The sequence below is a fragment of the Meleagris gallopavo genome, chromosome 1 (assembly GCF_905368555.1).
Source record: "Meleagris gallopavo chromosome 1, MGAL_WU_HG_1.1, whole genome shotgun sequence".
Lineage (NCBI taxonomy): Eukaryota > Metazoa > Chordata > Aves > Galliformes > Phasianidae > Meleagris > Meleagris gallopavo.
In genome coordinates this window covers 2,291,156-2,318,869 of record NC_139404.1, presented here as the reverse complement: position 1 = coordinate 2,318,869, position 27,714 = coordinate 2,291,156, and the positions used below count along the sequence as shown (strand labels likewise).

Sequence of the window (27,714 nt, the reverse complement as noted above, 5' to 3'; positions counted from 1 at the left end):
TAGTGAAAAGGAAGATAGGTCTGCTGCCTGCATAAACACAGTGTAAGTATTCTTGGAGTAGTCAGAAGGATGGAACACTACACTGGATCAGAGGGGATCAATCCAATATCAAAATTCTTCTGTGGTCAGCCTGAAATAAATGCCTAAATCCATTACGAAGTCCTCCCTCAGGAAGGATGGACAGAAATATCACACTGTATGTGCTAAGGGTATGGAAGAAAGAAATGTTTTTGACATGCTGCACCGCTACAGATAGTTCTCAAGCACAACTTCAAGCACGTTCTGCACCTGAGGACCTGGAAATTCGACTCTAAATTTTATCACTCCTACCTTGCTTGGTACAAACATCAGAACTTCTGAGTTTCATGTGTCTGGATCTGCCCCAGAATCATATTTTAAGAAGCTGATATCCCATCAGCCAATTCCCCACCCTATACTGAGGACGTTTCCCCTAAGAGCTTACACAGCATGTAAGTAGCTCAGCTGTCATTAGCTCATCTATCATCAAGTTTCTTTCAAAGCCTTCATGAATACCACCCAGGCCTGAAGAGCTGTTATTGGTAAAACCATCAATTTTCCTTAATGTTTTCTACTGAATCTTCAGATCAATGGCTTTGTCTGAGGAAATTTCTGCAAAGAAAACTTCTGGCATGGCAGCTTGCAAAGTTCCTCCACTTTAAAGGCACATGTAAAGGAATTAATTCAGAACTGTTTTGCTGCAATGGGTTCATCTATTCTGATCACAGATCACATTCCCCAGTGATATTCTGACTCTACAGTCCCGCTGGGATTTCAGTTCCATGGAGTCTGTGGGCTTGCACACACATTCTACTCTGGTGACAGTGATAGAGCCCGAGGTTAGGGAAAGGTTCTGCATCAGTGGGTAGTGGGCATGGAACAGGCTGCCCAGGGCAGTGAGCATGGCCTGAGCTGCCAGAGCTCAAGAAGCATTTGGACAACATGCTCAGATGTAGGGTTTGGGTTTTGGCTGGTCCTGTGTGGAGCCAGGAGTTGGACTTCACGATCCCTGTGTGTCCATTCCAACTTGGGATGACTGAACCCTTTTAGTCACACCTAATATTCTGGGAGGTTTGTTTTTTAATGTTTAGCCTAACGTGCTCATTCTGCTCACTTAAAAATTATTTCCAATTTTTTACGGGTGCACTCCTTTGCCTTACCTTGCTGTTCAAGCTCTGCTGGATTCCTTTAGATATCTTTGTTGAAAATTGCAACACTTCTGCTTAAAAAGACAAATGACATCTTTCTCTACTTCTTATCACCTGCAAAGCTTCTACTCTTTTAGCTGTCAGCTTCAGCTTCATCTTACCAATTTTCTTCATCTGTATGAAGAGCCAATGCCAACTTTTGGTGTTCTAATACTTAAAAGTTTCCTGTTTGAACCTGTAAGCAGCAGCCAGTTTTAAATGTGAGGGAATTTAAGACTGGGAAATATTACTTCAATCTAACAATTTCACGTCTGTTAAAGCTGAATTAGCAGCCTTTATACAAAAACATTCTTCCTGTTTTACCATATCTTTGTCTGCTCACTATTTAAACAATTTAGCAGCAAAGGAATTAACATTGAAGATAATACTATTGACATTTCCTAAACACTAGTCCTTTCTCCAATAAAGAATCTGACAGATGTGATCAAATCTGGGCTAAATAAAAAAATCAACCTACTCTAGCAGTTAACCAGCACATGGGATTATTCACTCCGCCTGACGAATGGAGCACACAGACATATCCTCGTGTTACAAATGTTATAAATTCAACTTGGATACATTAGATGAATAAACAGCTAATAACAAACTATGGTGGAAACAAACAAACAAAAAATTGCAGTAGTTTCAGCAAAATTACATAGGGAACTTCACCAGAGAACTCCAGGATCTTTTAAAACCTCACAGGTGATTCCTTCATGTAGGCAGTTCTACCTTAAAAAATCTAGAATAAGTGAAAATTAATAATACAATCAACATAATAACTAAATACACCTGTTTCATATCATAATTAGGTATCTCTCAGGCATTTGGATGATGAGAAAGGCATCACGTGCTTCACAAAAGCACAGTGCTAAGCACAGCACTAAGTGAAAGATGCAAAGTTCAAGGTAAGTCATGCAAATATTAAACCCCAATGTAACCCTTCAGTTCTCCATTAGGCTGAAACCACAAAACCCTTATCCATTCTTCATATTAACAGTCCGAGGGTTAAAGGCATAAGACTAAAGCTCTATCTTAAACATAACTCCCCTCCATTTTCCTTTTTTCCCCCAAATATAAAAATATTAATAATTTATCTAATAATTTTTTATTGTTTAGTTTTTGTTTGTTTGAAATTTAAGTCACAAATGGTTTGGAAAGATAGTAGAGGCAATAGATTTGTATTTACACAGCATCGATAAAGCTACTGATTACTGAAGTCACTGGTTTTCTCTCTTATCCATCAGTAACTCTTGGAAAGCTCTGAATTCATCTTTGATGCAGAGAGTCAAACATATTTATATAGATGTTGGTATAACTAATCCTCCATATTTTAAAAGGAATGCTCACATAAGTCATTTGAAACTCTTGTTAATGATCTGTTAACCATTTATACTCTACCTTAAAAGAAAGTGATAGTCGTATCTCAGAGTGTAACGATCATCATTACTAGGAAAGCTCAGTACAGACTCTATATACCAAGGAAATGTTACATAGGAAGCTATGAATCTGCCAGACGTTTGAAAACTGACTGAAATATACAGTAGTCAGTTTTCAAAAGAAAACAGACAGCTGCATTTTATAACTTCTTTGTCCAGAAGTTTTTATACAGCAGCTCTATTAAAATAGGATTCTTTGATACAGAATTTCTCACTAAGCCAGTACTAAGGTTTGAGGCAATCAACAAGAGTGAGACAATTCTTTTTGTTTTCTAGCATGAAGGAGACTTCAAAATTACACTTTTTGATTCCTTATTGACAGTCAGTTTTCAAGTGAGGAATATTATGGACTTCCTTGAAATATGAAAGTAATTAACTTATGGAAGAGGGTCTTGTATTCTGAAACTCTTTGATAATCCAACTTAGTAATCAGACTCATAGAATCATAATATAGAATGGCTTGGGTTGGAAGGGAACTCAAGGATCATCAAGCTCCAACCCCACTGCCGCAGGCAGGGCCACCAATCTCCACATTTAATACCAGACCAGGCTGCCCAGGGTCCCATCCAGCCTGGCCTTGAACACCTCCAGGAATGGACGGGGCATCCACAACCTCTCTAGGTAGCTGTTCCAGCACCTCACCACTCTCATAGTAAAGAACTTCCCCCGACCTAGACTAGCATACTAGTCTCCTATCACATTGTATTATTATTCAACTATTCTTCTATCACACTCTTCTCTACTAAATAAATCACAAGGCAACATACACTTTCTGCTTCTAGTTTGAAACGAGTCAGAAGAGATGGCTGTTCAGCAATCCAAGCATTCTACAAGATCCTGAACTTACAAAGCGCTGCGCCTTCTGACGCTCCTCTTCTGTCGCAGCTCTCTCACGAAGAATGGCTCGGGTCAGGTGCTCATTTGAAGAAATCCTTTCTCGTTCCAGGATTTTGCCAAACTCATCACGTACATACGCTTGTTCTTGTTTCAGTCTACAGAAGACAGAGGGAAATTCAGATGGAAAGCTTATTATCTAAATTCATTTTAAGAAATGTAAACACAATTACTTTGAAAGCAGTCACTGTAGCAAATTATTACAGGCTTCTAAAAACGGCAGAACATGAATTCACATGAAATTCCTGATTTATTTCAGATTCAAGCATCAAAATCCAAATACACAAATCAACAAGTCTTAGGAATGCTACCTCATAAATCACACTGAGCACTGATCATTCAAGGGTTTGTGAAAAAGCATCTTTGAGTACTATGGGTATGTACAAAGCTCTGTTTTTATGAGGAGTACTCAGTTTGTGGCTTTTAAGGAATGTTTTTTCAAGGAAATTCTTCCCTGTCCCACAGTCCAACTTCCTCCTAAAATCACCATTATTTTCTGCAATAGGATAATGTTTTTTGATCTCCTGACACGCCATCAACCTAAATGTGGTACCTTCTTACAGATCTGGAAAACAGATGAAACAATCAGAATAAATATTTCCCAGCAATTTGAAAGGAAATGAAAAGAGCTATAGAACCTATTGCAACAGAGTTAACACAGTTACCACCAGCCCCAGAAAGTCAAAGAATTTCAGAATGGCCTGGGTTGAAAAGGACCACAATGATCATCTAGTTCCAACCCCCCTGCTGTATGCAGGGTCGCTAACCACCAGACCAGGCTGCCCAGAGCCACATCCAGCCTGGCCTTGAATGCCTCCAGGGATCCAGGGGCATTCCTGAGGCAACCTCCTTGGGCAACCTGTTCCAATGTGCCACCATCCCCTGTGTGGAAAACTGCCTCCTAATATCTGACCTAAACCTCCCTGTCTCAGTTTAAGACCATTCTCCCTTATCCTATCACTACTCACCCTTGCAAACAGCCATTCCCCCTCCTGTTTATATGGTTCCTTCAAGTATTGGAAGGCCACAATCAGGTCTCAACATTTACACATCACAAAACATAACTTTACTCAAAACATTTACTATGCACACTGCACCTATTTTTTATGAAAATGTGTAGGTATAAATAGGATAGTTATTAGAATATATCTGTTGAGCATGCATTGTGACACAGAGCAAGGTGCTGACATTCAGGAATTCAGAGCTGTAATGGCAGAATTAAACACAAGTTTTCAAATAGATTTTTTCCAGGAGTGGAGGAGACAAAGCTTAAGGATTCTCAGTGCATTTATATGTTGTCAAGGGAGCTTCAGAGAACAAATCGTAATGAGTAGGGTCACTTTGTAAAAGGTACGAGCATTACAGTACATTAGATTCTTCCCCGGGGAAAATATCTAAGTGGGCTGGGGGGGGAAAAAGACAATTACAAGATGTATTACTTCAGTACTCAGACAACCCTCTGAAATGCAGCAACCAACTGGGAGTCTTTATAAAAAGTTTATTAAGCGGCATCTTCAATTACTCTAGCAAAAGTCAGATTATGTAGACATGGACCAAATTCCATTAAGTGATTTCCCAAGGTCCCCCAAATTATTCCAAAAGCATTGGTATATCAAATCGTTCACACAATCAGTGCTTCAGTCAAAACATTCTGGTTGTCTTTTCCATTGGAGAAATAATGTTTTGTTTAAAAAGTGTCAAAATAGACTCTCAGCAGCTTTTTCTTAGGAGAGAAACAACAGAGAAAGCACTTAACATTCCCAGAGATTGAAGTAAACTCCTTTCTCACCTTTTATAGATTTTACTTCCCATACATGCTTTTCTCCTGCTTCTTTGTGCATATTATAACTAGCAGCACAGTAATTAAAGTATATGAAGGCAGGCAATATCTGAAAAGGCTGCTAGAGGGCCAAAGCCATTCTCAGAAAAGAGCCCAAGAAGCTGAGAGGGAACAGAGTTAGGACAGCTGACCTGAAGTGGCCAAAGGGATGTTCCATTCTCCCTCACCTCTTTTGTCACCACTGCAGATGTAAAATCAAGAAGACATTACTAAATAGATAAGAGATGTGTTCTTTCCAAGTATCTGATGAATAAAAGAACGTTAAATATTAGCTAGCTCATTAATACCAATAAAAATGATGTGAGATACCCACATCAAAAATGGAAAGATCTTATCTGTGGTGTAATGCTTGTAACAGCTCGCCCAAAAGCAGCTTTCTGAATTACAGAGCATCCTTCCTCCTTAAAAATGTGATTTCCCTATTTCTTTAAAAACGCACTTATAATGGTATAAAGATACAACATCATCAGTATAAATATCCAACCACAAAACTGTAAGCATTTCCTGGGTCCTCCCAGAGGTAAGCATTCCTTGGCTCACCCTACAGCTTCCAGTTTTGCTGCTAAGCCACAGAAATGCTTTGAAAAAACTGATCAACTTCACCCAAATAAAAAAACCCTAATGAACAAATAAAATAAACAAAAGAATCTTACTGCTGCCCCTGTTCTACCTGAAAGACCACTGCATAAGTTCATATTCTGGAGAATGGAATATTCACATAGTTTCCAAGCTCAATTAATACTTGACCCATTCCAACACCTTCATTTAGGGGCCAGCAAGTGAGACAAAATACAGGTTTACCACAAGGAAAAAGCACGAGAGAATAGATTAGATACTTTGATTTTAGATGCCTCAACTATTAGAACAAGACACTTAGACCATCTCAACCAAAGGAGCACAACAAAAATTTTGCTTATTTTTTGGTGTGGTATTATAATGTATTTTTTAAAAAAGCATACTATTCAATTATGTAATGGCTTGCACATGACAGCACCTTAAGGCAAAAAGTCTTTCCTACCTACCTCTCCAATGTAGTGGTTGGCAATCCTGCCCATGGCAGAAGCATTGGAAGTAAATGATCTTTGAGCTTCCTTCCAACCAAAGCCATTCTGTGATTTTGTGATTCTACCTTAATCCTCATTCGTGAGATCACAGAATCATAGAATGGCCTGGGTTGAAAAGGATCATCTAGATTCAAACCCCCTGCTGAGTGCAGGGTTGCCAACCACTAGATCAGAAATGTATGTCATCGTATCTACACAACAAAAGGCAACTAGTTAACTTCCTAGAGCATCCCCTAGACTTTTTCACTTAGGGCAACTTTCATCCACAAACAATGTCCTAAATGCCCATCACAACTGATTTAAATTCAGCAGAGTTTTAAAATAAGAAGTAGGATTTTGAAGTAATTTGCATTTATTTGAGTTACATAATTGGGTAGCTTGTAGGAGCTTAATGAAACAAACAGAAGGCAGCTACATTCTGATCTCAAACATTTGCTTGCATCAACTTACAGTAGTTTCCTTCCATGACATTACAAATTCATTTTACTGGCGTTCAACATGTAGTGCTGCTGAATGAAAGCAAACATCAGCTAAATCTACCATAATAAATTATTTTATTACCTAGCCAAAAGTAAAATAAATAAATAACTCAGTATCTGCAGTTGATAAGCAATTAAATAGCAGAATTTGACATAAAGTCCACTACTCTAAGAATGCCATAGAAACAGACCACTTAAAATGGCATTTTTAATTACAACACAATTGAAGGCTCAAATATAACAGCTCTCATGTTAAAGCCGAAAGCTTTAGTTAACAGACAAAAGACATTATGCATTACACTGATCATTTATAAGGAAAGTGCTTTAAAAAAGCTGCTGAAACAGCAGATAAGGCTGCTTGCTATACATTTTTCTACAGTGTTGATAGCCGGACTAAAATACTTCTAAACAATTATGAAATACTGTTTCAAGAAGCACGCAGCCATCTAGTTACAGCAGTTGATTTACTGAAATAAAGGATGCAAACCTATCACTTTTCCATAGTGCTATTTGAAAGTACAACGCAAAACCCTACCCATACTGAAGTCTGGATTAACATTTCACAGTATTTCATACTCTCAACTGTTCTATAGCATACAATCATATATACAGAAGCCAAAAATTCCTGCCTTTCTACTGGGTTTAAGAACTTCAGAGCTCTTAGTTAATGCCATGAAGAGCGTTTATTCTTGCACTGCACTATTAAGTGAGTTATCTTGTTATTACCTCTAGGTCTTCCAACACTCATAAGTTCTACATGGTAATTTCTTTCACACATCTTTTAAACACGTGATAATTGTTTCTTGCTTTATTATGGAAAGCACAGCCCACAGCTCTCACAGAATCACCCCATCATTTGGGCTGGAAGGGATTTTGTGCCATCATCTCTGAATTCCCTGTTCAAGCATGCACAGATAAGGCAGGCTACCTGAGACGATGTCCATTTAGGTTTCAAATATCTCCTCTGCTGGAACCTTCACAATGACTCTGGGTAGCCTTCTGTGACCACTGGCCCTGTAATTTCCAGTATTCAGATGGATTTTTATGTTTTCGTTTGTTTCTATTGCCTCTTGTCCTAGTCCTAGATCTCTTTGCTTGCCCTTCTTGAAAATGAGAGTGACATTTGCTTTCCTACCACCTTCAGGAAGCTTTTCTGATCACCATCACATTTCAAAGCAAATTGTGAGTGGCCTCACAATGACACAAGTCAGCTCCCTTGGAATCTCATCAGTCCTCATGGATTTATGTATGTCCAGTTTGTGTAGGTGTTCCTAAAATGATCCTTCTTTACCAAAGAAAGCCATGGAATCATGGAATCATAGAATCATAGAATGGCTTGGGTTGGAAGGGATCTCAAGGATCATGAAGCTCCAACCCCCCTGCCACATGCAGGGCAACCAACCTTCATATCTAATACTAGACCAGGCTGCCCAGGGCCCCATCCAGCCTGACCTTCCAGAGATGGATGAGGCATCCACAACCTCTCTGGGCAGCTGTTCCAGTACCTCGCTACTCTCACAGTAAAGAACTTCCCCCTGATATCCAACCTAAATCTTCCCTCCTTCAACTTAAAACCATTTCCCCTTGTCCTGCTATTGTCTACCCTTGTAAAGAGTTGACTCCACTCCTGTTTATTGGCTCCCTTTAGGTAGTGGAAGGCTGCAATGAGGTTACCCTGCAGCCTTCTCTTCTCCATGCTATCATCACTCATTGGTGATCAGAGCTCAACATCTTCGTGTTGGTCTCAGCATCCTGGGATTCTTGTACATTGGATTTTGCAATATAGATTAAGGCAGAGAAGATGAAGATAGCATAGAGGATCTCAGCCTATTCTCTGTCCCGTGTCATTAGACACCCTGCCCTACTTAGCAGTGGGTCCATATTTTTCCTATTCTTCCTTTTCCTATTGATTTTAACACTGATTTTTGTGATATCTCCATCTGTCCATAGATCTGCTGATAGGTAATTAAAAGTATTAACTATATAATCTTATTAACCAAAGCAACAGAAAAAAAAAAAAATAAAGTTTCATTTTGCTATTTCTGTGAAGATTCAGCGTACACACTGAAGACAGGAAAATGCATACATCCCATCCTAATTTTTTTCATAATCAAGTAAACACAGAGCTCAATTTCTGGACCTGTTCAGTGTTAATACAACCTAGTTTTTATCAGAGAGCACAGCTATGCAGCCAGGGACTGACACAATTAACCTACTGGATAGGCATCTTGTAACTCTGATACTTCAAAATAACATATTCCCGCCAGCTCCCATCCTTCTGGAAATATGCTTTCAGTAAATCCAAACTCAGGAACACTGAATAGAAAAGCATATCAGTGCATGCCTGTAAACCTTCATGACTCTCTTTGTGTTAAGGCACAGAAATCCTTCTGTTAAATGTATTTTAAATAACAACATAATTTACACGCATGGAGTTGGACTAGGGGACCTCTCAAGATCTTTTCCAACTCAAACAATTGTGTGATTCTATGATAAGTAGAAAGCCAAGCTATCTCCTAAAGACAGATATTCCAAATATAGTAACATATGACCATCAAGAAATTGGAGAAAAGTTGAAATACCCAACTAGTTCCACTCTCTAATCACTTGTGAAGCAGAATTAGAAGTTTAAGGGAAAAAATAGCAAAGCCTCTCTAATGTGACATTTGCTATAATCTCTTTTTAAGAAATATAAATATGTTTTCCAGGAAAGAAAACAAAAACAAAAACAAAAACAACAACTTCACTGCACTCTGAAGAAAACCTTCCATGCTTTTCATATCCATTTTTTAAAAAGAGTTCAAGAAAAGGGAATTGTTAATGAAACCACATGAAATTACGACATGGTACTGTAATCTTGCACAGCATGAACCGTGTAAGCCACACTAACAAGATGAATAATTTAATTCGCAATCCAGAAGAAATCATTCTATTGTTTACTCCAAAATATCCATTTCTGTCATTCTTGAGAAAACACCTGCAGATGTTAGAGGTTGTCATTAACAAAAAAGCATTCTTTAATTCATGAAAAACAGCAACGCAGAGAAAATGCTAAAAATCTAAATGACAAACAAACAAAATAACACCAACAGTCTAATGTGCTTTGAGCTTCGACAGCCATGACACACTTTGTTCTAAACTATTCCACGATCCACAGGAAATCCAAAACTGGTAAACACTACAATATTAAAAGCAAATATAGTGATGTATCATTTTCAGCCCTTCTTATTTCCAGATATTGAAAATTTATTACACTATCAAAGCTTAAACATATCCTTTCTGTTATTTTCCAGGAAAATGATTACTTGCCAGTTGTTGCATCTTTATTACAGTCTCCAGGTTACACAATCTGATGGATTTCTGGTGATCCAAGATAAACTCATGCAAGTTTAGAGTGTGAACTCTGTCATTTTTAGCTACCTCCAACAACCAAAACAAAGTATTTCCTGTTTCAAAGCCCACTATCAATAAAATCATCTTCTTTTCTATAAAATGTAGAAAAATCTAAAGATATTTTCAGATTAAATGCTGGAAGTGATCTTGAAGGATGAAGCCCATGTAAGAATACACAAAACTAAAACATTTCAGCATTGAAGAAATACATCTATACACTTAGTTGTTTTTTAAATTACTGTTAATTTTATCCAGCATCCTTCATCTTTCATGATCTCTGAATATTTTCCTTTCTATATGACACCTCCTGAACCCAGAAAGCTTACAATAATTAAAAATAAGAGTACATGTTTACAGTAGAAACTGCTCATCGTGGTTTTTTGCCTAGTTTGTTGCAATGAAGTTTGTTAATGCATTCTGACAGACTTGCATAACATCCAAAAAATGTTTTGAACAATGCAGTTTAGGCTACGATGCAATATTAATGAATGAATAATGTTTCCGAGTACTGAGTTTCAATATTTAATGAATGCATACAGAACGTGCCATAGAAAGATGCGGTTGAAAATCACTGGAGCTAACAAGGGACTTGAAAAGATGCTAGAAACACCGGGAAAACCTTTAACCTAAACTTAAACTGGAGTCCGAGAAGCGTGAAATGGATATCTCTCCTGTTCAAATTCTAGTATTCACCTGACTGCCAAATCTGCTATATTGTATGATGCACAGGAGTCCCTTCCAAGTCAGGATTATCTATCTAACGCTGATCTGCTTCTGCAAAGTGTGGCTAAGGACAGAGATTTAAAACCAAATTATCCAAATCCCAACCTCCGTGGGCAACCTGTTCCAGTGTGTCACCACCCTCTGAGTGACAAACTTCCTCCTAAAAAATGAAAACATTAAAAACTTAATTTCAATTCATACAGATCATTGCATACTACACGTAAAAGAGGCTACTTCTAACTTAGATAGCAACCCTTCTCTTTAAAAATCCATCCTGAAGTTTGATTTCTGGAAAAGCTGGGAGAAAATATCGTCCACAGGAGAGCAGAAACTTCTTCTAAATTTAAGACTGGAATACAACTTTCCTGTAATTTTGTTCTACCCAAGTGGCTTTTGAAACGCTTTTAAACTGAAGAGGGTAGATTCAGACTGGATAATAGCAAGAAAGAAGACACTGGAAGTGGTTGCCCAGCGAGGTTGTGGATGCTCCCTCCCTGGAAGTATTCAAGGCTAGGCTGCATGGAGCTGGTGGGAGGCGTCCCTGCCTACAGCGGGTTTTGGAACTTGATGATCTGAAAGTTCCCTTCCAACCATTCGATGACTCTGTAATTCTATGATCTACATGCTAAACAGATCTTATTAACTAAGACAGAATCAGAACTGGTAAAATAGAAAAGAAGCTAGGCAAAGTAAGAATGCTAAAGTTTTAAAAACACCATCAAAAGCTTTAAATTAAAATACACAAACAAATGAGAAGAAAGAAAATGAGAATAGTCAATTTATGTGGGTTAGGAAAGCCTTCTTGTCATCTAATGAGAGCTGGAGCAGCTCTGGATATTGTGGATTAATATAAAGAAAGAAATATTCATAATCACCTGTTTCATGTATCTCCACAGAGATTTCAATATGAATTTATACTGTATTACTCTTACTATTCTGTGTTTGCATTCCACATCGTTAAATTTAACAAGAACTCCACTACTTTATTCTATATCCATTTCTTCCTCGTGATGACCCTTCTTAATGCAGACCATACACATCCATAAAATTTGTGAACCATTCCTTAGAAATATTAGTGAAAATGTGAAAGCATCAGCAGCAAGTAAATTTCTGCTATAATATTAATTTCTCTCTCCAGTTCATCCCATTACAATCTCATCTTTGATCAGTCGCAAATCATTCTACAGTTCTTGCATCTTCATATCCAGTAGTAACAGCATGCAAGAGAGCAAAATACCAAGTTCGTTGCTGTACACTAGGAATTCTGGGTTGCTGTCTTTCTTTTTTTGGGTAGAGTAACACACTGACCATAATCTGCACAATTTATCTTGGATAAAACTACGTTCCACCTTACCCACTTAACCATTTATTTCCATTCTCCCAATTATCCTCTGTTTCAAATGCTGTACTTCCAAAATCACCCATAACAATCTGTCTAATAACTTCAGTTGAATGTTCCATTAACTTCCTTTTTCCAGCTGCCCTTCAGCCCTCAGCATAACTGTCAATTGAAAGCTTTACTAATGGCCATGTTCTTTTATATGCCAGCTCTTGATTAAGAGATCAAAGACACTAATTTCAAAACCAGTCATTATACACAGCCCTCAACTTACAAACATGATTTCCACGGACAGCTTGGCAATACCTGGTGCAATATGGAAGCTGGCTACTCTCAATCTGTTGATCCCTTACAGAAGTTGGCTCAGTTGAATTTCCTTATTAGTGTTCTTTGTGTTTTGTGGGTTCTCCTATTTATTTTTTTTTTGGCAGGAGGAAGGCAGTGATTGAGCAGAGGGAGAGTGAGTAGGACAGAGGGGAGACTGTTCAAGTGTGTGTGTGGGGGGTGTAATTATACTACTTAAGTCTACCATTTTTAAAATATGTGCATATAAATCACTATTATATAAAGACAGAACATATGAACAAATTTCTACCTTTATGCCAGAGGCATGCAAGGAACATAAGTCAGAATAGTAAAACTGTTTTGCATAATTTGTGTAAGTATTTAGTTGAGACTTTTCCTGATATTCTCATAACTCCAGCTGAAATTACTCTCCAATTTAATATCACTTCTCTTGGGATCTGCAAAGGCAGTCATGAAATTATGACAACATTAATTCTTCATTAAAGTGAAGGGACAGTTACCACATTTTATTATTGTTATTATTTTAAGTGTTTCTTTGCTTTGTCTACTCATTTGCTACTCTTCAAAATGAAAGAGCTCAGCAGTTTGAAAGCAAAGATTTGTTTTAAATTGCCAGGGGGAAATATTTGCCCTCCTCCCTACTTGAATCTGAAACTACGAAGCAGTCTTATTTTTGTTGATGCTCTCTCCAAATAAACTCACTGGCTTCAAGTCATTTTCCAATCTCCCTGAAAAATAAGCTTATCAAGATGAAGCTTCATATAGAAGTTGTCAGTTGAGATGCCAAGTTTTAAAATCAGAATGAAAAATAAACCCTTGAAAATGGGGGTTTATAAAGGCTGGAGTGAATTATAGCACTGCTTTCTCCCATTTCCATCCCCATCTCCAAAATTCATCTCCGCATATACTGAGAACTAGGCATAATGGTATTAATGGAGAATAAGACCAACAACAAAATCATGGAGAATAACTCTACCATCACCAAATAGTATTCTTTTCTTCCAAGAAAATAACAAAGAGAATCAGTCAGGTATTTCCAAACCCTCAGTCTCATCAGCATTTTTATTCCCTTCACATTTTGCAGGTGGGATCATGTGCTATGCTTTGAAGGCTATAAAAAGCAGAAGGTGCCATACAGCCCCATTCAGAAGTTGACTTGGCCTCCATCATAAAATAATCATTTTTAACAGTTGGCTGGTGACAGTGGGATCACTTACAATATCTCACCTATCCACAGTTTTACAGCCAAAACTGTGCTCAAATCTCACATCTTCACATTTAGTCTTGGCTACTTCTTGCATCTGAAAAATTTTGACCCAGCCTGACCTTGTTCATCCTTTCCTTTCCTCTGGCAGAGCAGTTATCCCATAATCCTCTGGACCTCAGAAATACTACAGAATAAGTTCACATCTAAGCCTTCTGCTAGATGTTATAGGACAGGGGTACTTCTGTTGTGAAAAGGAGAAAGAAGTATAACTACAAAGGGAGAACAGGAGAAACTAACTACAAAGGGAGGAGAAACTCAATTAGTGGAATCAGTGCAAAATACACTCTTTTCTCCATGAGTATTCCCCAGTCCCAAAGCTGAACTGGCCTCTTCTGCAGGCAAAGCAAGTAGGTTTGTACTTTATTGTCATTATTTTATTTTTACGATTTCAGTCGCACATCAAACTTGAATATTTTGTTCTGGTAAACAAACAGTTGTCACCAAACCACTATGCATCTCTTTTTGCTCTTTGGAAAAGCTGCTATTTGAAGTCCTTGCTCTGCTGTGTAACCAGCTGAGCACCTTCAAATGTGGAACAAGAGTCACACAAACTTACACATCAAGTTCAGAGATAGAAGGCTCTTATCAGATGTCATTAGATTAGCCTTTCTCTCCAGTTCATATGCAATTTACGTCTTCTCTTTTCCAAAGTCCTGTTTGTCGCAGTAAATATCCAAGTTTTGCTCTCTCAAATCAGTAGCCAATTATTTTCCCCCAGTATACTGAATATTGTATTAGGAAAAGGTTAATCTTCCCAGCATTCATGGAAGACAAGTTATACTGTATGAAAATGCATGAACACAGAATAAGTTTCCACCAGCTGTGGCAGCACCGACAGCAGAGCTCTATGTGACATGTATAGCTTCTCACACCAAAGTGCAACACAATTTCCTACCCCAGGAAAGGCAACAGTAATCAAGTAACCTTCCTCTAAAAGCAGTTTCTCCCAATTGTATTTGAACATTGCTCAAATCTCTGCAGTACTTCATGGAAAGGGAGGTGATTTTCCCCCTGTACTCAGCTCTTGTGATGCCCTATCTGGCATATTGTGTCCAGGCCTGGAGCCCCCAGTACAGGAAGGACGTGAAGCCCTTAGAGTGGCTCCAGTGGTCTTAAACTGAGACAAGGGAGGTTTAGGTTAGATATTAGGGGGACGTTTTTCACACAGAGGGTGGTGACACACTGGAACAGGCTGCCCAAGGAGGTTGTGAATGCCTCATCCCTGGAGGCATTCAAGGCCAGGCTGGATGTGGCTCTGGGCAGCCTGGTCTGGTGGTTGGTGACCCTGCACATAGCAGGGGGATTGAAACTGGATGATCATTGTGGTCTTTTCAACCCGGGCCATTCTATGAATCTATGAAAGCCTGTCAGAAAAAGGACTATCAGAGGAGGCAAGCCTTTGGTGTGAGTCTGCTGCGACAATTCTTGCACTCCCAAACCTTATTACCAACTGAGTAAAATTCTTCAAGCTGCTTTTTAAAAACAGTGCAGTGATTTGGGTAGAATAAGAATTTTCCATGGAAGTTTTTCCATGGAAGGATTCTATCCTACAGTCAGCAGTAGAGATGATGCAATTTTTCTGACTGTTTTCACATATTTGAGAGGTCCCTCTGATAGAATACTAGATTAGAATTCCTTTCTTATTAACAAAGAAGCTTTCTGTCCCTTATAGAAAAAAAATACTGGGAGAGAAAGCCAGCTATGTCAAATTGGGTATCTAATTACCTTGGAAAATAGAATCATTTAGGGTGGAAAAAAAATCTATTCAAAAAGATTTTTCAGCATATTTAATCCACAATCCATATAAAATGAAATAAGTTAAAATGTTCTTCAGTAAAATATAAAATGAATATTTTAAATAAATCAATCGTTTTACTTTTTCTTACATTCTCCAGACCAATGCCAGTAAACTAAAATAAACATGTTATTAAAACCGAAATCAATACTAAGCTTTAAAATACACAGTACTGCAAAAAGGTCAAGCTCCAGTATTGATTTTAATATAACATTTTTGGTGTGTAGTTTCCCAAAGGGTTCTTCTCTAATATTGCTCTTCATTCTTCTTTCACTTTACATTTGCACTGGTGAATTTGTTGTTCTTTTCTGCAAAAGCTGTCCACTGCAATGAAGTTTACTATGAGCATGTCATGTATGCAATGTACTGCTGAGACATGACAAAACAAGGTCAGGAGGAGGCACTCAGACACATCAGAGTATCAATTAAATCGAGAAGTGAATCACAGTTACACAGAGATCCAAACACAAAAAGAATAAAAAGGAGTAAGAAATGAATGGCTGCAATCTAATAACCTACCACTGAGAGCCACCTTTGTGGACTATATATACATATTTTTAAAAGCTGATTTAGAGTTTAGGAAGATTTTCTTAAAGCAGATGAGTATGTTTAGAAATACAGAGGCTGTAATAATTCATCCTGCTAATGACAGATAAAATACCAGACCATATGGAGCCCAGCAGACTTCAGCAAGTCATTGGCATGGAATGTTGGAAAATCTATGGTCTGTCTTATTCAAGAAAGCATTTTTCTTGTAGCTTTTCAAGGCAAAAGTTTATCAACGAACTCATAGGAGATGAACCAGTCAAAGCATAGCAAAGTTTAAGAGCTATCAAGAGCCATTCCCAGCTAATTATCTCTTTTGTTGACCAAAACAGAAACCAATCCAGGGAAGGGATAACAGGGATTGTATCTGTAACTGCACTATAAGGTGGATTGAAGGCACAAAAATCCTCTTCCTTCTGCAGCTGCTAGTTCTCTTCTGGAACTGCAGGTTGAAATTGCTGATATCCAGACAGCCACCATTTCTCATTTACTGATAGTCATCAGCCACCTAACTCCCTTTGCAAGGGATCACAGGAATCTTTCTTGCTCTACCTCAAAGGAAATCACACGGAGAAGCTCAAGTATGTTTTCTGGATCTTTAAGTGAACCCCACTGGACCTTGGTCGAAGGTGGTTACCCTTCCACCTGTTTGTTTACCTGCTGAGCAGAGAAGTGTCTGGTTTTGGTAAAGGCTACACTAGAAATATTTGTAGAACACGCATGGCCATGACCCTTATTTAACTAAAAGTAAACTTTACTAAAAGTAAACACAGAATTGTAGGGGTTGGAAGGGACCTCTAGAGATCATCGAGACCAACCCCCTGCCAAAGCAGGTTCCCTACACCAGGTCGCACAGGTAGGCGTCCAGGCGAGACTTGAATATCTCAGAGAAGGAGACTCCACAACCTCCCTGGGCAGCCTGTTCCAGTGCTCCGTCACCCTCACCGTGAAGAAGTTCTTACGCACATTCGTGCGAAACTTCCTGTGCTGCAGCTTATGTCCGTTTCCCCTCGTCCTGTCTCCACGTACCACTGAAAAGAGACTGGCCTCACCGCTATGGCCGCCACACCTCAGATATTTATAAACCTGGATCAGGTCCCCTCTCAGTCGTCTTTTCTCAAGGCTAAACAGACCCAGTTCACTTAGCCTTTCTTCATAGGGGAGATGCTCCAGGCCCTTCACCATCTTTGTGGCCCTCCGCTGGACTCTTTCCAAGAGATCCCTGTCTTTTTTGTACTGGGGAGCCCAGAACTGGATACAGTACTCCAGATTTCAAGGTTAAGACTGTCTGAACAGAGGTTTTAAAAAAGATTTAAGATATACTATTATAACATCTACATGCATCAGATCCTTTTAATAAGATCTCGAGCAACACTCACACACTGCTATGTGCTAATCCCCAAAATATCCCACCTGTCAGACCAGAAGCAGAAAGTGAAGGGCCAATGTCCAAACAAACGTCTACTTTTAAGACTTTTCCTACACTAAAATTACCTCTTATTTCCACAGATGAAACTAGTGCTGGAATCACAGAACATACAGTGCAGGACAATTCAAGGAGAACTATACATAGGGAAGGTCTCTTGGAAACAATCATACATGAGCAAACTGCACAGGGACATACACTTGGCATATTATATGCAGATACATATGGAAGACCTGATCAAAATAAACTTTCTGCAGTATTGAAGAGACTGTCAAGCACCAGCATTTTGAAAAAACACCTAATTCTGTACAGAACTAACATTCCTCATGTACCAAATCATATAAAAAGAGTTGGGAAACTTCTGTCAAGTAGAAAATACTGTAAAGTCACTAATATAATTAGCCTAGTCGAAAATAAATAAAGGTTGAATTTTCCCTCACATTCAAGGACAAAAAATGGTAAGTATTTGTTGTGTGCATTTCAGTAGATGAATCCAGTAGCCTGACAAGGCTGACAGTAGATAAATTTTATTATGTTGATTATATACACTGATGTTCATTCTTACTTTTCAAAACTATCTTTTCTTCTGCCTCTCAGAATGCAAAATCTTTATAAAATAATATAATCAGCCATCATCAGCATGACATAGAGTCATAGAATCACAGAATGACCTGGAGTGAAAAGGACCACAAAGGCATCACATATTCTGATTAAATAATAACTTAATGAGTCTTATAAGAGCAGCTGAGTGAACCAGGAATTAGCCTGGAGAAGAGAAGGCTCAGGGGAGAAGATTATGAGTCTCAACAACTTTATGAAAGGAGGTGTAGCAAGGTGGGAGTCGGCCTCTTCTCCAAAGTAACAGCACCAGTAGTGGTGTAAGAGATAATGGCAACAGTATGTACCAGGGGAGGCTCAGGGTGACTATTAGGAAAAAACATTCCAGAAAGATTGTTGAGATATTGAAATAGGTTGCCCAGGAAGGTGGTGGAGATATCATTCTTAAATGTCTTAAAGAAACGTATAATTGTGATACATAGAGACAAGGTTTAGAGGGCATTATTGATGAGAGGTGGACAGTTGAATTAGATATTAGAGGTCTTCACCACCTTTAAAGATTCGAGGACCTAGGAATCTAAGAACAGGAGGAGGAAGAGGCAGAATAGGGCCCACGGCCAGGACTAAATGAGCAACAAAGCCAGGCATCTGGGATCCATTTGAAAGGAATAGGACACTGAAAAATCACTTGGAAAGGGAAAAAATTGATAACTGCAGGACAAGAGGAAATGGTTTTAAGTTGAGGGAGGGAAGATTTAGGTTGGATGTCGGGGAAATACTTTACAGAGAGAGTGGAGAGGTGCTGGAATAGGCTGCCCAGGGAGGTTGTGCATGCCCAGCCCCTGGAGGTGTTCAAGGCCAGACTGGATGGGGCCCAGAATAGCCTGGTCTAGTATTAAATGGGGAAGTTGGTGGCTCTGCATGAGGCACGGAGCTTGGAGATTCCTGATCCTTGAGGTGCCCTCAAACACTGGCCATTCTGTGATTCTGTGATTAAAAAATCAATTTGAAAGGGGCTATCTGCTTTCATGGTATGGAAGTGATTCTTCCTCAGCCATGAAGGAAAAGTATCTTTTCAAAGAAGATCTGGTACATTATCCAGGCAAGCGGAAATCTGAGAGAATTAGCTGTGCTTCGAGGTGATGCATAATACTGAACAAAGATGGCAGAAATATAGAGATTGGACCTTGGGAGGAATTTCTTGAATTGGAGGGCAGTGATGCACTGGAATAGGTTGCTTAGAACAGCAATGGAGCTGTTACCCTCTTGCTGGGGAGATGAGGGCCCCATCCAGCCAGGCCTCAAACATGCTAGCGTGGCACCAGGGCTGCAAGTGTGCCCAAGGGACAGCTGCACTCCAGCATCTGCCACGAGGAGCAGTGCCAGCAGGATGAGGGAGGCCATCCTTCCTCTCTGCTGCACGGCAGCACCGGGTCCTCACTCTGTGCTGCCTGCAAGGGCTGCCACCCTCTTGCTTGAGGGCCCGCGCCCACACCCTCTGTGAGGTGGTGACCGTGATGTCACAGTGGGTGTCACAGAGCGGCCATTGTGACGCGTGAAGCTTGGAGCAGAGCAAAGGCTGCCGGGCTCAGGCCGAGCGTCAGTGCGGTCTGGTGAGGCGCAGAGAGAGCAGGGACTCTCGCAGTGCTCGCTATCAACGCACAACTATGTCCAAGAGGAAGAGGAAGGCCTCCAGCACGGAGGAGCCAGGTGAGAGCACAGCATCCCTGTGCACAGCTCCTGCCAACAGGCAGAGGAGTGCTGGCAGGGCCCCTCTGCTCCTTGGCAAGGGGGTCCGGCTTGGGCCGTGGCTGCCTCGGCCTTGCCATGGCCCCTTCCCCTCCACCGCCTCCAGCCAGCACGACAGGCACAGAGCAGAACCCTGGGGACGGCCCTCAGGGACACCTGGCCCTGCCAGCTGCTCACTGCTGCTCGCATTTGCTCTCTCCTCTGCAGTGTGTGTGCTGTGTGGCCGGGCAGATGTCAACCCGGACGCCTTTGGGCACATGCTGTCTGAAAGTGGGATTCACGTCCACGAGTTCTGCTTGGTGAGTTCTCTCATGGGCTCCTTCCAGATTCCTGCCGGGGATGCTCCTTTCCTTTCTGTCCTAATGAGATCCTGCTCTTTCCTCTCCTACAGGGGTTTGCCAACATCAATTCTGAAGCAAGACCAAGGCGGTCGGGAACTGAGGGCCTCCCCGTTGCTGCCATCAGACGTGCAGTCAAACAGGCCACCAAGCAGGTGAGGACCTGCACGGAGCAGGCAGATTTGTGCCAGGAGGGGCTCACACCAGCTTAGTCCGGACCAAGGGAAGCAATCGCAGCCCTTCCAACCACCTCCACGACAAAGTGCTGCCACAGGAGATGAGCCCTGTCTGCTAGGCATCTTGTTAGAATGGGACCCAGCTGGCTGTGCCCAGACGTGTGGGGCCAGCCACGGAGGCCCTGAGTCTGTTGCTGACGCGGTTGTTCTGCTCTTTCCAGCAATGCTTTGTTTGTGGCGAGAGGGGGGCTACCATCACATGCGTAGAGAGGAGCTGTGAACGAAGCTTCCATTTGCCCTGCGCCACGGACGGGGAATGTGTCACCCACTTTTTTGGGAACCACTGGTAAGGGCTGTCAGCAGCAGCCAAGCCAGGGAGGAACCTGGCTTTTTACGCCTCCCAGCAGCCAGCCAGAGCCAGAGACAGGGCCTGAGGCTCCTGCCTGCTCCTCTGCCCTCCTCGCAGCACTTCTCACTGTGACCATGCCTTCCATCTTCCCCCAGGACCTTCTGTTGGGAGCACCGCCCTCAGCAGGACACTCACGAAGCTCCACCAGAAGGCACCAACTGCCTCATCTGCCTTGAGCCTGTGGAGGACAGCTTGTCCTATCACACCCTGGTGTGCCCAGCGTGCCAACATGCCTGGTTCCACCGGGGCTGCATCCAGGTAGGAGCCCTCCCCTCACCCTGCTGGCACGCTTGGTGCTCAGCAGCACCAGGCACTGCTCACGCTCACCCTGCTTGTGCTTCTCCTGAAGCAACAGGCCGTGAGTGCTGGCGCTTTGTGGTTCCACTGTGCCGCTTGTCGAGACAACATCCTGTTCTTTGCAGAAATGGCCATTCTGGGGATCCAAATCCCATACAGGTTGGTGTCCTTCTGCCCAGTTCGGCTGACAGTAAGGCTGTCGTGCAGAGCCTGCCCAGGGACGGCCTTGGCAGGCCTGGCCCTTGGATGTTCTATGAGCACGTGCCCTAGCTTCACAGAGAACCTGGAAGTAGAGTTGGGGTGGATATGTTTGGATAACCTTGGATCTTATGCTGGGGACACTGGGGGCTCATTCCTTCCCCTCCCTTCTCTTGTAGAAGACCAGGATGGGTAGACGACGACACGTACGAAGCACTTCTCCACAGGCACAGCCGCTGCGATGCCAGCGAATGCCTTTACCATGGAGGCAGAGAGCAGGCAGAGAGGCGTGGGTGAGTTACTGCAGCAGCTCTCTGCGGCTCTGTGGCAGACCTCAGCCTCACCACAGGCTGGCGGAGCAAGTCCTGAGCACCAGAGATGTGCTGTGCCGGGCACTCCCTGGCTTGGCTCACTTGGTCCTCACGGCCACAACCGCTTTGCTTTCCCAGGCCCTGGCAGCTGCTCCTGTGCAGCTCCTGCGCTGCTGAGGGCACCCACCGACAGTGCTCCCACTTGAGTAACACCACGGCCACGTGGGAGTGCGACGGCTGTGCTGGCCTGGGTACCAGCACCGGTAAGAGGCAATCAGTGCTCAGGGCAGCTTTGCCAGAGTCTGTCTGCCCCAAGTGGGATGGCAGATCCCACTGTGGTGCCACAGCTTCAGACTCACGACCTCCCTGCCTCCCCTTACAGCCTCCAGCGCCAACACCGAGCTCGCTGGTCCCAGCACTGCCGGCCAGACGGCGCCGGAGCCATCCAGCAGCTCCATGGAGCCTGAGACCTTGAGCTCCATGCCCACCAGCCAGGCAGCATTGGGGACAACATCACAGGGTTCCCAGCAGCCTGAGCACAGCGACCTGCCCAGTGTGCCTGAAACTGAGCAGGAGACAAACGGCCCACGATCATCGGAGGATCGGGCTACCTCTGAGCAGCTGCGAGGACAAACAGCAGCCTCGAGTGCTCAGAACAAATCCCACACGTCCACCAGGCGGAGGGCATCAGGGTCCTCCAGGGCGTCTCCGGCAGCTGCTCGCAGGAGACGTCCCAGGCAGCGAGGAAGGAGCCGCACACGAAGCCGCTCCCCGCTGCAAGCTCGGACCCCGAGTTCCCAGAGCCGGCCAAGAAGACGCCGTGGCAGCCGGCAAACGCCAGCCCCAGGGGAGCAGAGCGGCACCCGCAGATCAACAAGGTCTGCAACATCGAGATCCCCGAGGGCTTCCAGAGTGCCCGGACGCAGGGGACCGTCCAGGCAGCGATGGCGCACCCGCACCCAAAGCCCTCCTGCACAGAGGCGTCGGGCTCAAAATTCCCGAAGCTCACCCCAAAGAGGCAGCAGGAGCCGGGCCCAACAGCGGAGGCCATCGCGGGAATGAAGCTGCTCCCAGGAACAACTTCAGAGGCAAAGTCCCCACAGACAGCCCCCAAGTCTGCGCAGGAGCAGCCGTGCGCCCATCACAGACTGGGTTGAGAAGACCACAGCGACCATCTAGTTTCAACCCCCCCTGCTATGTGCAGGGTCACACCTCCTTCCCATCTCCCCTGCTTGCTCTGGTCCCAAAAGTCCAACACAATAAAGATCAGAGATCCCCCCCCTCACCCCCCCAACAGATTTGTCAGCTTCATCCTTCCCTGCTTTTGCTGAGGCGGGCACAGGTAGGGACCTTGACAACAGGGTTGTCTTCCTCCATGAAAGCGCTATCCCAGACCTCACTTCACCTGGCCCAGTCCGGGCTGAGCTGGGTTTGGGCCACATCCCCAGCAGGGCACACGGACCACATTCCTCAAGAACCCAGGCCGCACTGGCAGGAGCAGCCCGGTTCTGGGCTTGGTTCTGGGCTTGGGATGCCACCGTGTTCAGGTGCATGTCAGGTCCGGGGCTGCTTCCAGCTGCATCGGAGCTCGGGCTTTGCTCCTGCATCTCAGGTCTGAGGGGGAACGGTTCTGAGCTCAGCCAGGGAAGGGTTAGGGTGGATGCCAGGAGGAAGTGCTTTACAGAGAGAGTGCTGATGTGCTGGAATAGGCTGCCCAAAGAGCTTGTGGATGCTCCATCCCTGGAGATCTTTGCAGCTGATGACAACTCAGCAGGCCCTGCAACCGCTCCAACCCTCCAGCGGAGGCGGCAGTTGCTCCAACTGTCATGACGGAGCCTGCAGTTGCTTCAACCCTGGTGACAGGCCCTGCCGTTGCGACGGGCCCTGTGGTTGCTCCAGCCCTTACGCTGGGTGCTGGGGTTGCTCGAAGCCCTGCGATGGGCCGTGCAGTTGCTTCTGCCCTCATGACGGGCCCTGCGGTCGTGACAGGCCCTGCGACGGGCCCTGCAGCTGCTCCGGTCCCTGTGAGAGGACTTGTGGTGCAGCCACAGAACCATCTGTGCCACTGTCAGACGCCCAAGTTCACAAGACAAGAAAGCCGCTGAGAAAGTCGGCGCATTTAGTAAGGAAATCAACTTTGGTTAAGATGGGAACGGGGAAGAGGATGAGAACAAAGCCAAGCCATCGCAAGAAATCTGCGGGAAACAGTTCAGGGAGAGGCAGGGACCCGCAGTCCCCCCACAGTGTGGAAGCACAGTGGCTCTGAGGCGCGGTGAGCGGAGCCAGGAGTGACGTGGTCAAACGCTGAAGGTACAAAGGCTGCTCTCGGGAGCGTAATCAACCAGGAACGTGGCTGAACAGAGCCAGCAGACAGTGGCACGGCCGTTGGCACAGGCAGGGCGAGCAGGGAAGGCAGAGCCTCACAGAATCACAGAATGGACAGGGTTGGAAGGCACCTCAAGGATCACGAATCTCCAACCCCCCTGCCTCATGCAGGGCCACCAACCTCCACATTTAGTACTAGACCAGGCTGCCCAGGGCCCCATCCAGTCTGGCCTTGAACACCTCCAGGGGCGGGGCATCCGCAACCTCTCTGGGCAGCCTGTTCCAGCACCTCCCCACTCTCTTGGTAAAGAACTTCCCCCTGATATCCAACCTAAATTTTCCCTCCTTTAACTTAAAACCATTTCCCCTTGTCCTGCCATTATCTACCTTTTCAAAGTGTTGGCTCCCCTCCTGTTTGTAGGCTTCCTTTAGATACCGAAAGGCTGCAATGAGGTCACTCAGCAGCCTTCTTTTCTCCAGGCTGAACAAGCCCAGCTCCCTCAGCCTGTCTTCGTAGGGGAGGTGCTCCAGTCCCCTGATCATCTTTGTGGCTCTTCTGGACCCTCTCCAACAGCTCCCTGTCCTTCCTGTACTGGGGGCTCCAGACCTGGACGCAGTACTCCAGGTGGGGCCTCACAAGAGCAGAGTAGAGGGGGACAATCACCTCCCTGTCCCTGCTGGCCACCCCCTCTTCTGATGGAAAGCCTCCCTCCCAACTCAGCAGACCACCTCACCTATTGGCTTCCTCCTTGACAACAAACCTAGCCATGGCCTCCACCACAAAGAAAGCTCTTGCCAAAAAGAACGCAGCTACCCAAACTGAGCGCCTACCCAGAGAAATACAGCTGTTCAGCTCTCGGGCCGCAGGGAGTGCCTGAGCCTGCTGCTACCATCGGAGGGCGGCACAGATACCGGCTACATGAGGTGAGAGCAGGTGGATGGATGGTGTGCTCAGCCTGGTGGCAGAGCTCTCGGGGGAGGTGGAGAGACTAAGGGGAATGCCAGGGAATTGCAATCATAGAACGGTTTGGGCTGGAAGGGACCTTTCAGATCATCTAGTTCCAACTGAAAGGTGAGAAGGGCCCCATAAGTGAAAGTAAAATGGAAGAAGGCTTCACAGTGACTGAGAATAAGGGGAATGAAGGGGAATAGTTGAGAGAGTTTATAGAAGTAAGAATGTAGAGCTTGTTAGAAAAAAAAGGGATGGCAGACACTGGGTCTGGGATACTCAGGGGGATGAAGGCCATAAAGATAAGGGTTTGAGAACAACCCGAGGACGTTTGGCAGGGAGGTGATCAGATGTCCACAGGGCAAGAGGAAACCGGTTTGGGGGGATGCCCCCCCAAAAGGTCGGAAGTTTACAGCGAGGAAAGTCAGAAGCCTTCGCGAGGAAGACAACAAATCTTCATCCCACGACCCACTGTGCACGCGCAAGAGGGGAGGGTCTGCACGCTAATGAACTCTCGGGGGTGTAATGAACATGTATCCGAATTCCGGGAAAACTATTGATTATAGATTAGTTTGGCCTATATCTCTAGCACGATTTTTCCAGATGCTGCGCAGGTTAGGTGGATCTATTCCCCTTGCACCTGGTGCCTGCGCAGCACTGAATAACCCATACCTGCTTTGTAATCTTACTTGGGTTAGAGTTTGGTTCCGCACGTCACAACCTTTAGGTTTGTTTAGTTTGACTCCGCTTTAGGCAGGGACACCTCCAGCAGACCGGGCTGCTCACAGCTCCATGCAGCCTGGCTTTCAATGCTTCCAGGAAGGGGGCACCCACAACCTCGCTGGGCAACCCGTTCCACTATCTCACCACCCTCACAGTAAAGCATTACTTCCTAGTATCTACCCCAAATCTACCCCCTACCAGCTTAAAGCCATTTCCCCTCGCCCCGTTGCAACATGCCCTTATTAAATGTCCCTCCCCAGCTTTTCTGTAGCTCCCAATCGAGAACTGATGGGCCGCTATAATGTCTCCTTGGAGCCTTCTCTTCTCCAGGCTGAACAGCCCAAGGCTGCCTCAGCCTGTCCCCGTCGGGGAGATGCTCCAGCCCTCTGATCATCTTCATGGCCCTCCCTTGGCTCTGCTCCAACAACTCCATGTCCTTCCTGTGTTGGGGGCTCCAGAACTGGACGCAATAGTAATGTCGAACTTAGGGGCATGGTTTAGTGGGCAATATCGGTGAGAGGTGGACAGTTGGACTAGGTGATCTTAGAGGTCTTCTCCAACCCTCCTTAAAGATTCTGGGATCTATGATTCTATGATGGTAAGAACGGGAGGCAGAAGAGGCACGACTCACAGAGGTGACAATAACCGTTCAACTGCCGACCACGGCTGAGCTGAGAGGTATGTGAAAAGACTTCAGCCGTCACGTGGGTGAACACTGTGCTCCCTGGCTGCTCTGATAGCAGGAGAATGGGGCCCGTGGCTCGGACTTAGTGGGCAATGAAGCCAGGCATCTGGGATCCCCTTGAAGGGATGCTGACAAAGCAATTGGAAAAGGGATATCTGATTTCATGGTATAGAAGTGATTCTTTCTCAGCCAGTATCTGATCAGATCTTCTTTCAAAGAAGATCTGGTGCGTTACCCAGGCAAGTGGAAAGGTGTCGAGGGAAACCAGAGGGAACTAGCTGTGCTTGGAGTGATGCACAATATTGAACAAAGCCGAAAGAGAAATAGAGCTTGGACGCTGGGAGGAAATTATTGAATCGGAGGGCAGTGGTGCACTGGAATAGGTTGCTCGGAGAAGCTGTGGTGCTGTTACCCTCTTGCCTGGGAGATGAGGGCCCACACCCACATCCCCCATGAGATACTGACCATGATGCCACAGAGGGTGGCAGGGAGCGGCCACTGAGACCCACAGGGCCAGCAATCAGGCCTACTTTTGGTGCCAAACTTGAACGGACGTTGACAAGTTCAGATTCAGAGCAGCGTTGCTTATTTCAGGGACTGCTCTGGCTTCAGGGAATTGGGATCCACGTGGAAGACATTGTCATTTCCACAGGAACAAGCTTAGAAAAATGTTTATAAAAAAAGAAACATGGAAACGCTGTAAAAACAAACCAACTGTCTGCTGGTAGCCACAGCAATACTTACTGGACTGTCTTTTGCCAATCCCCTTAAACCTCTCCTTTCACCTACAATTTACAGGGCAAACAGCCTTCCAGAGCAGAAAGCAGAGCTCACTATGCTCTACCAGCACATTCTCTACTAACACCCGTGTCTTTTGAGGTGGTCACTGGTCCCCCGCCAGGCTGGATCTTCATCTCACCCAACACAGTTCTCCTGCCAAAATTTAGCTGTAACTTGAGGGGAATCATAGAATGGGTAGGCCAGTTTCCCTCCACTGACTGCAGAACGGTTGAAGCTTTGATGCATGTAGATAAATGTTTCTTCTGAGCTGGACAAACCCAAAGACAAATGCTCATCATTCCACAAGGCATGATGCCAGCCTGCATTTCATCTCTGGCTCGACTCATCACTGCTGAGTGAACTTCAGGGCCTTACTTCACTTCTTCCCAAAGTCTTGGAATTCTTCACCTTCAGTGGGATTTCCCTATGGCTGTCTAGTAAAAGTATTGGAACACTCAAACACTCAGGTGAAATAAAACAATGAAACTGTAACTTAAAAA

The 27,714-nt window shown here is 44.1% G+C and overlaps 2 protein-coding genes and 1 pseudogene across 4 annotated transcripts in view; 1 reads left to right on the top strand and 2 right to left on the bottom strand.

Moving 5' to 3' along the window:
• The window catches only part of CHCHD3 (coiled-coil-helix-coiled-coil-helix domain containing 3), a 195,032-nt gene that overhangs the window by 106,958 nt on the left and 60,360 nt on the right, over window positions 1-27,714 (bottom strand). For both annotated transcript variants that reach the window (XM_085212975.1, XM_085213047.1), the window contains exon 4: window positions 3,492-3,636. In XM_085212975.1, the coding sequence (XP_085069101.1) occupies window positions 3,492-3,636 (145 nt within the window). The remainder of the gene's footprint in view (window positions 1-3,491; window positions 3,637-27,714) is intronic.
• LOC146545178 (uncharacterized) overlaps window positions 1-27,714 on the bottom strand; it is a 252,501-nt pseudogene that overhangs the window by 193,546 nt on the left and 31,241 nt on the right. The window lies entirely within an intron of this gene.
• LOC146545179 (E3 ubiquitin-protein ligase PHF7-like) lies at window positions 19,942-22,814 on the top strand. The gene is made up of 9 exons (XM_085216771.1): window positions 19,942-19,984; window positions 20,231-20,322; window positions 20,415-20,516; window positions 20,759-20,883; window positions 21,042-21,204; window positions 21,296-21,402; window positions 21,621-21,734; window positions 21,891-22,015; window positions 22,135-22,814. Exons 1-9 carry the CDS (start codon window positions 19,942-19,944, stop codon window positions 22,812-22,814), a joined length of 1,551 nt encoding a protein of 516 aa, XP_085072897.1.

What these genes read in the sequence shown, in the direction of transcription:
- LOC146545179 (XM_085216771.1), top strand. Translation starts at nt 19,942, where the DNA reads ATGTCCAAGAGGAAGAGGAAGGCCTCCAGCACGGAGGAGCCAG. An exon ending in CTCCAGCACGGAGGAGCCAG is followed by an intron (nt 19,985 to 20,230) that starts GTGAGAGCACAG and finishes TCTCCTCTGCAG; the next exon opens with TGTGTGTGCTGTGTGGCCGG. An exon ending in ACGTCCACGAGTTCTGCTTG is followed by an intron (nt 20,323 to 20,414) that starts GTGAGTTCTCTC and finishes CCTCTCCTACAG; the next exon opens with GGGTTTGCCAACATCAATTC.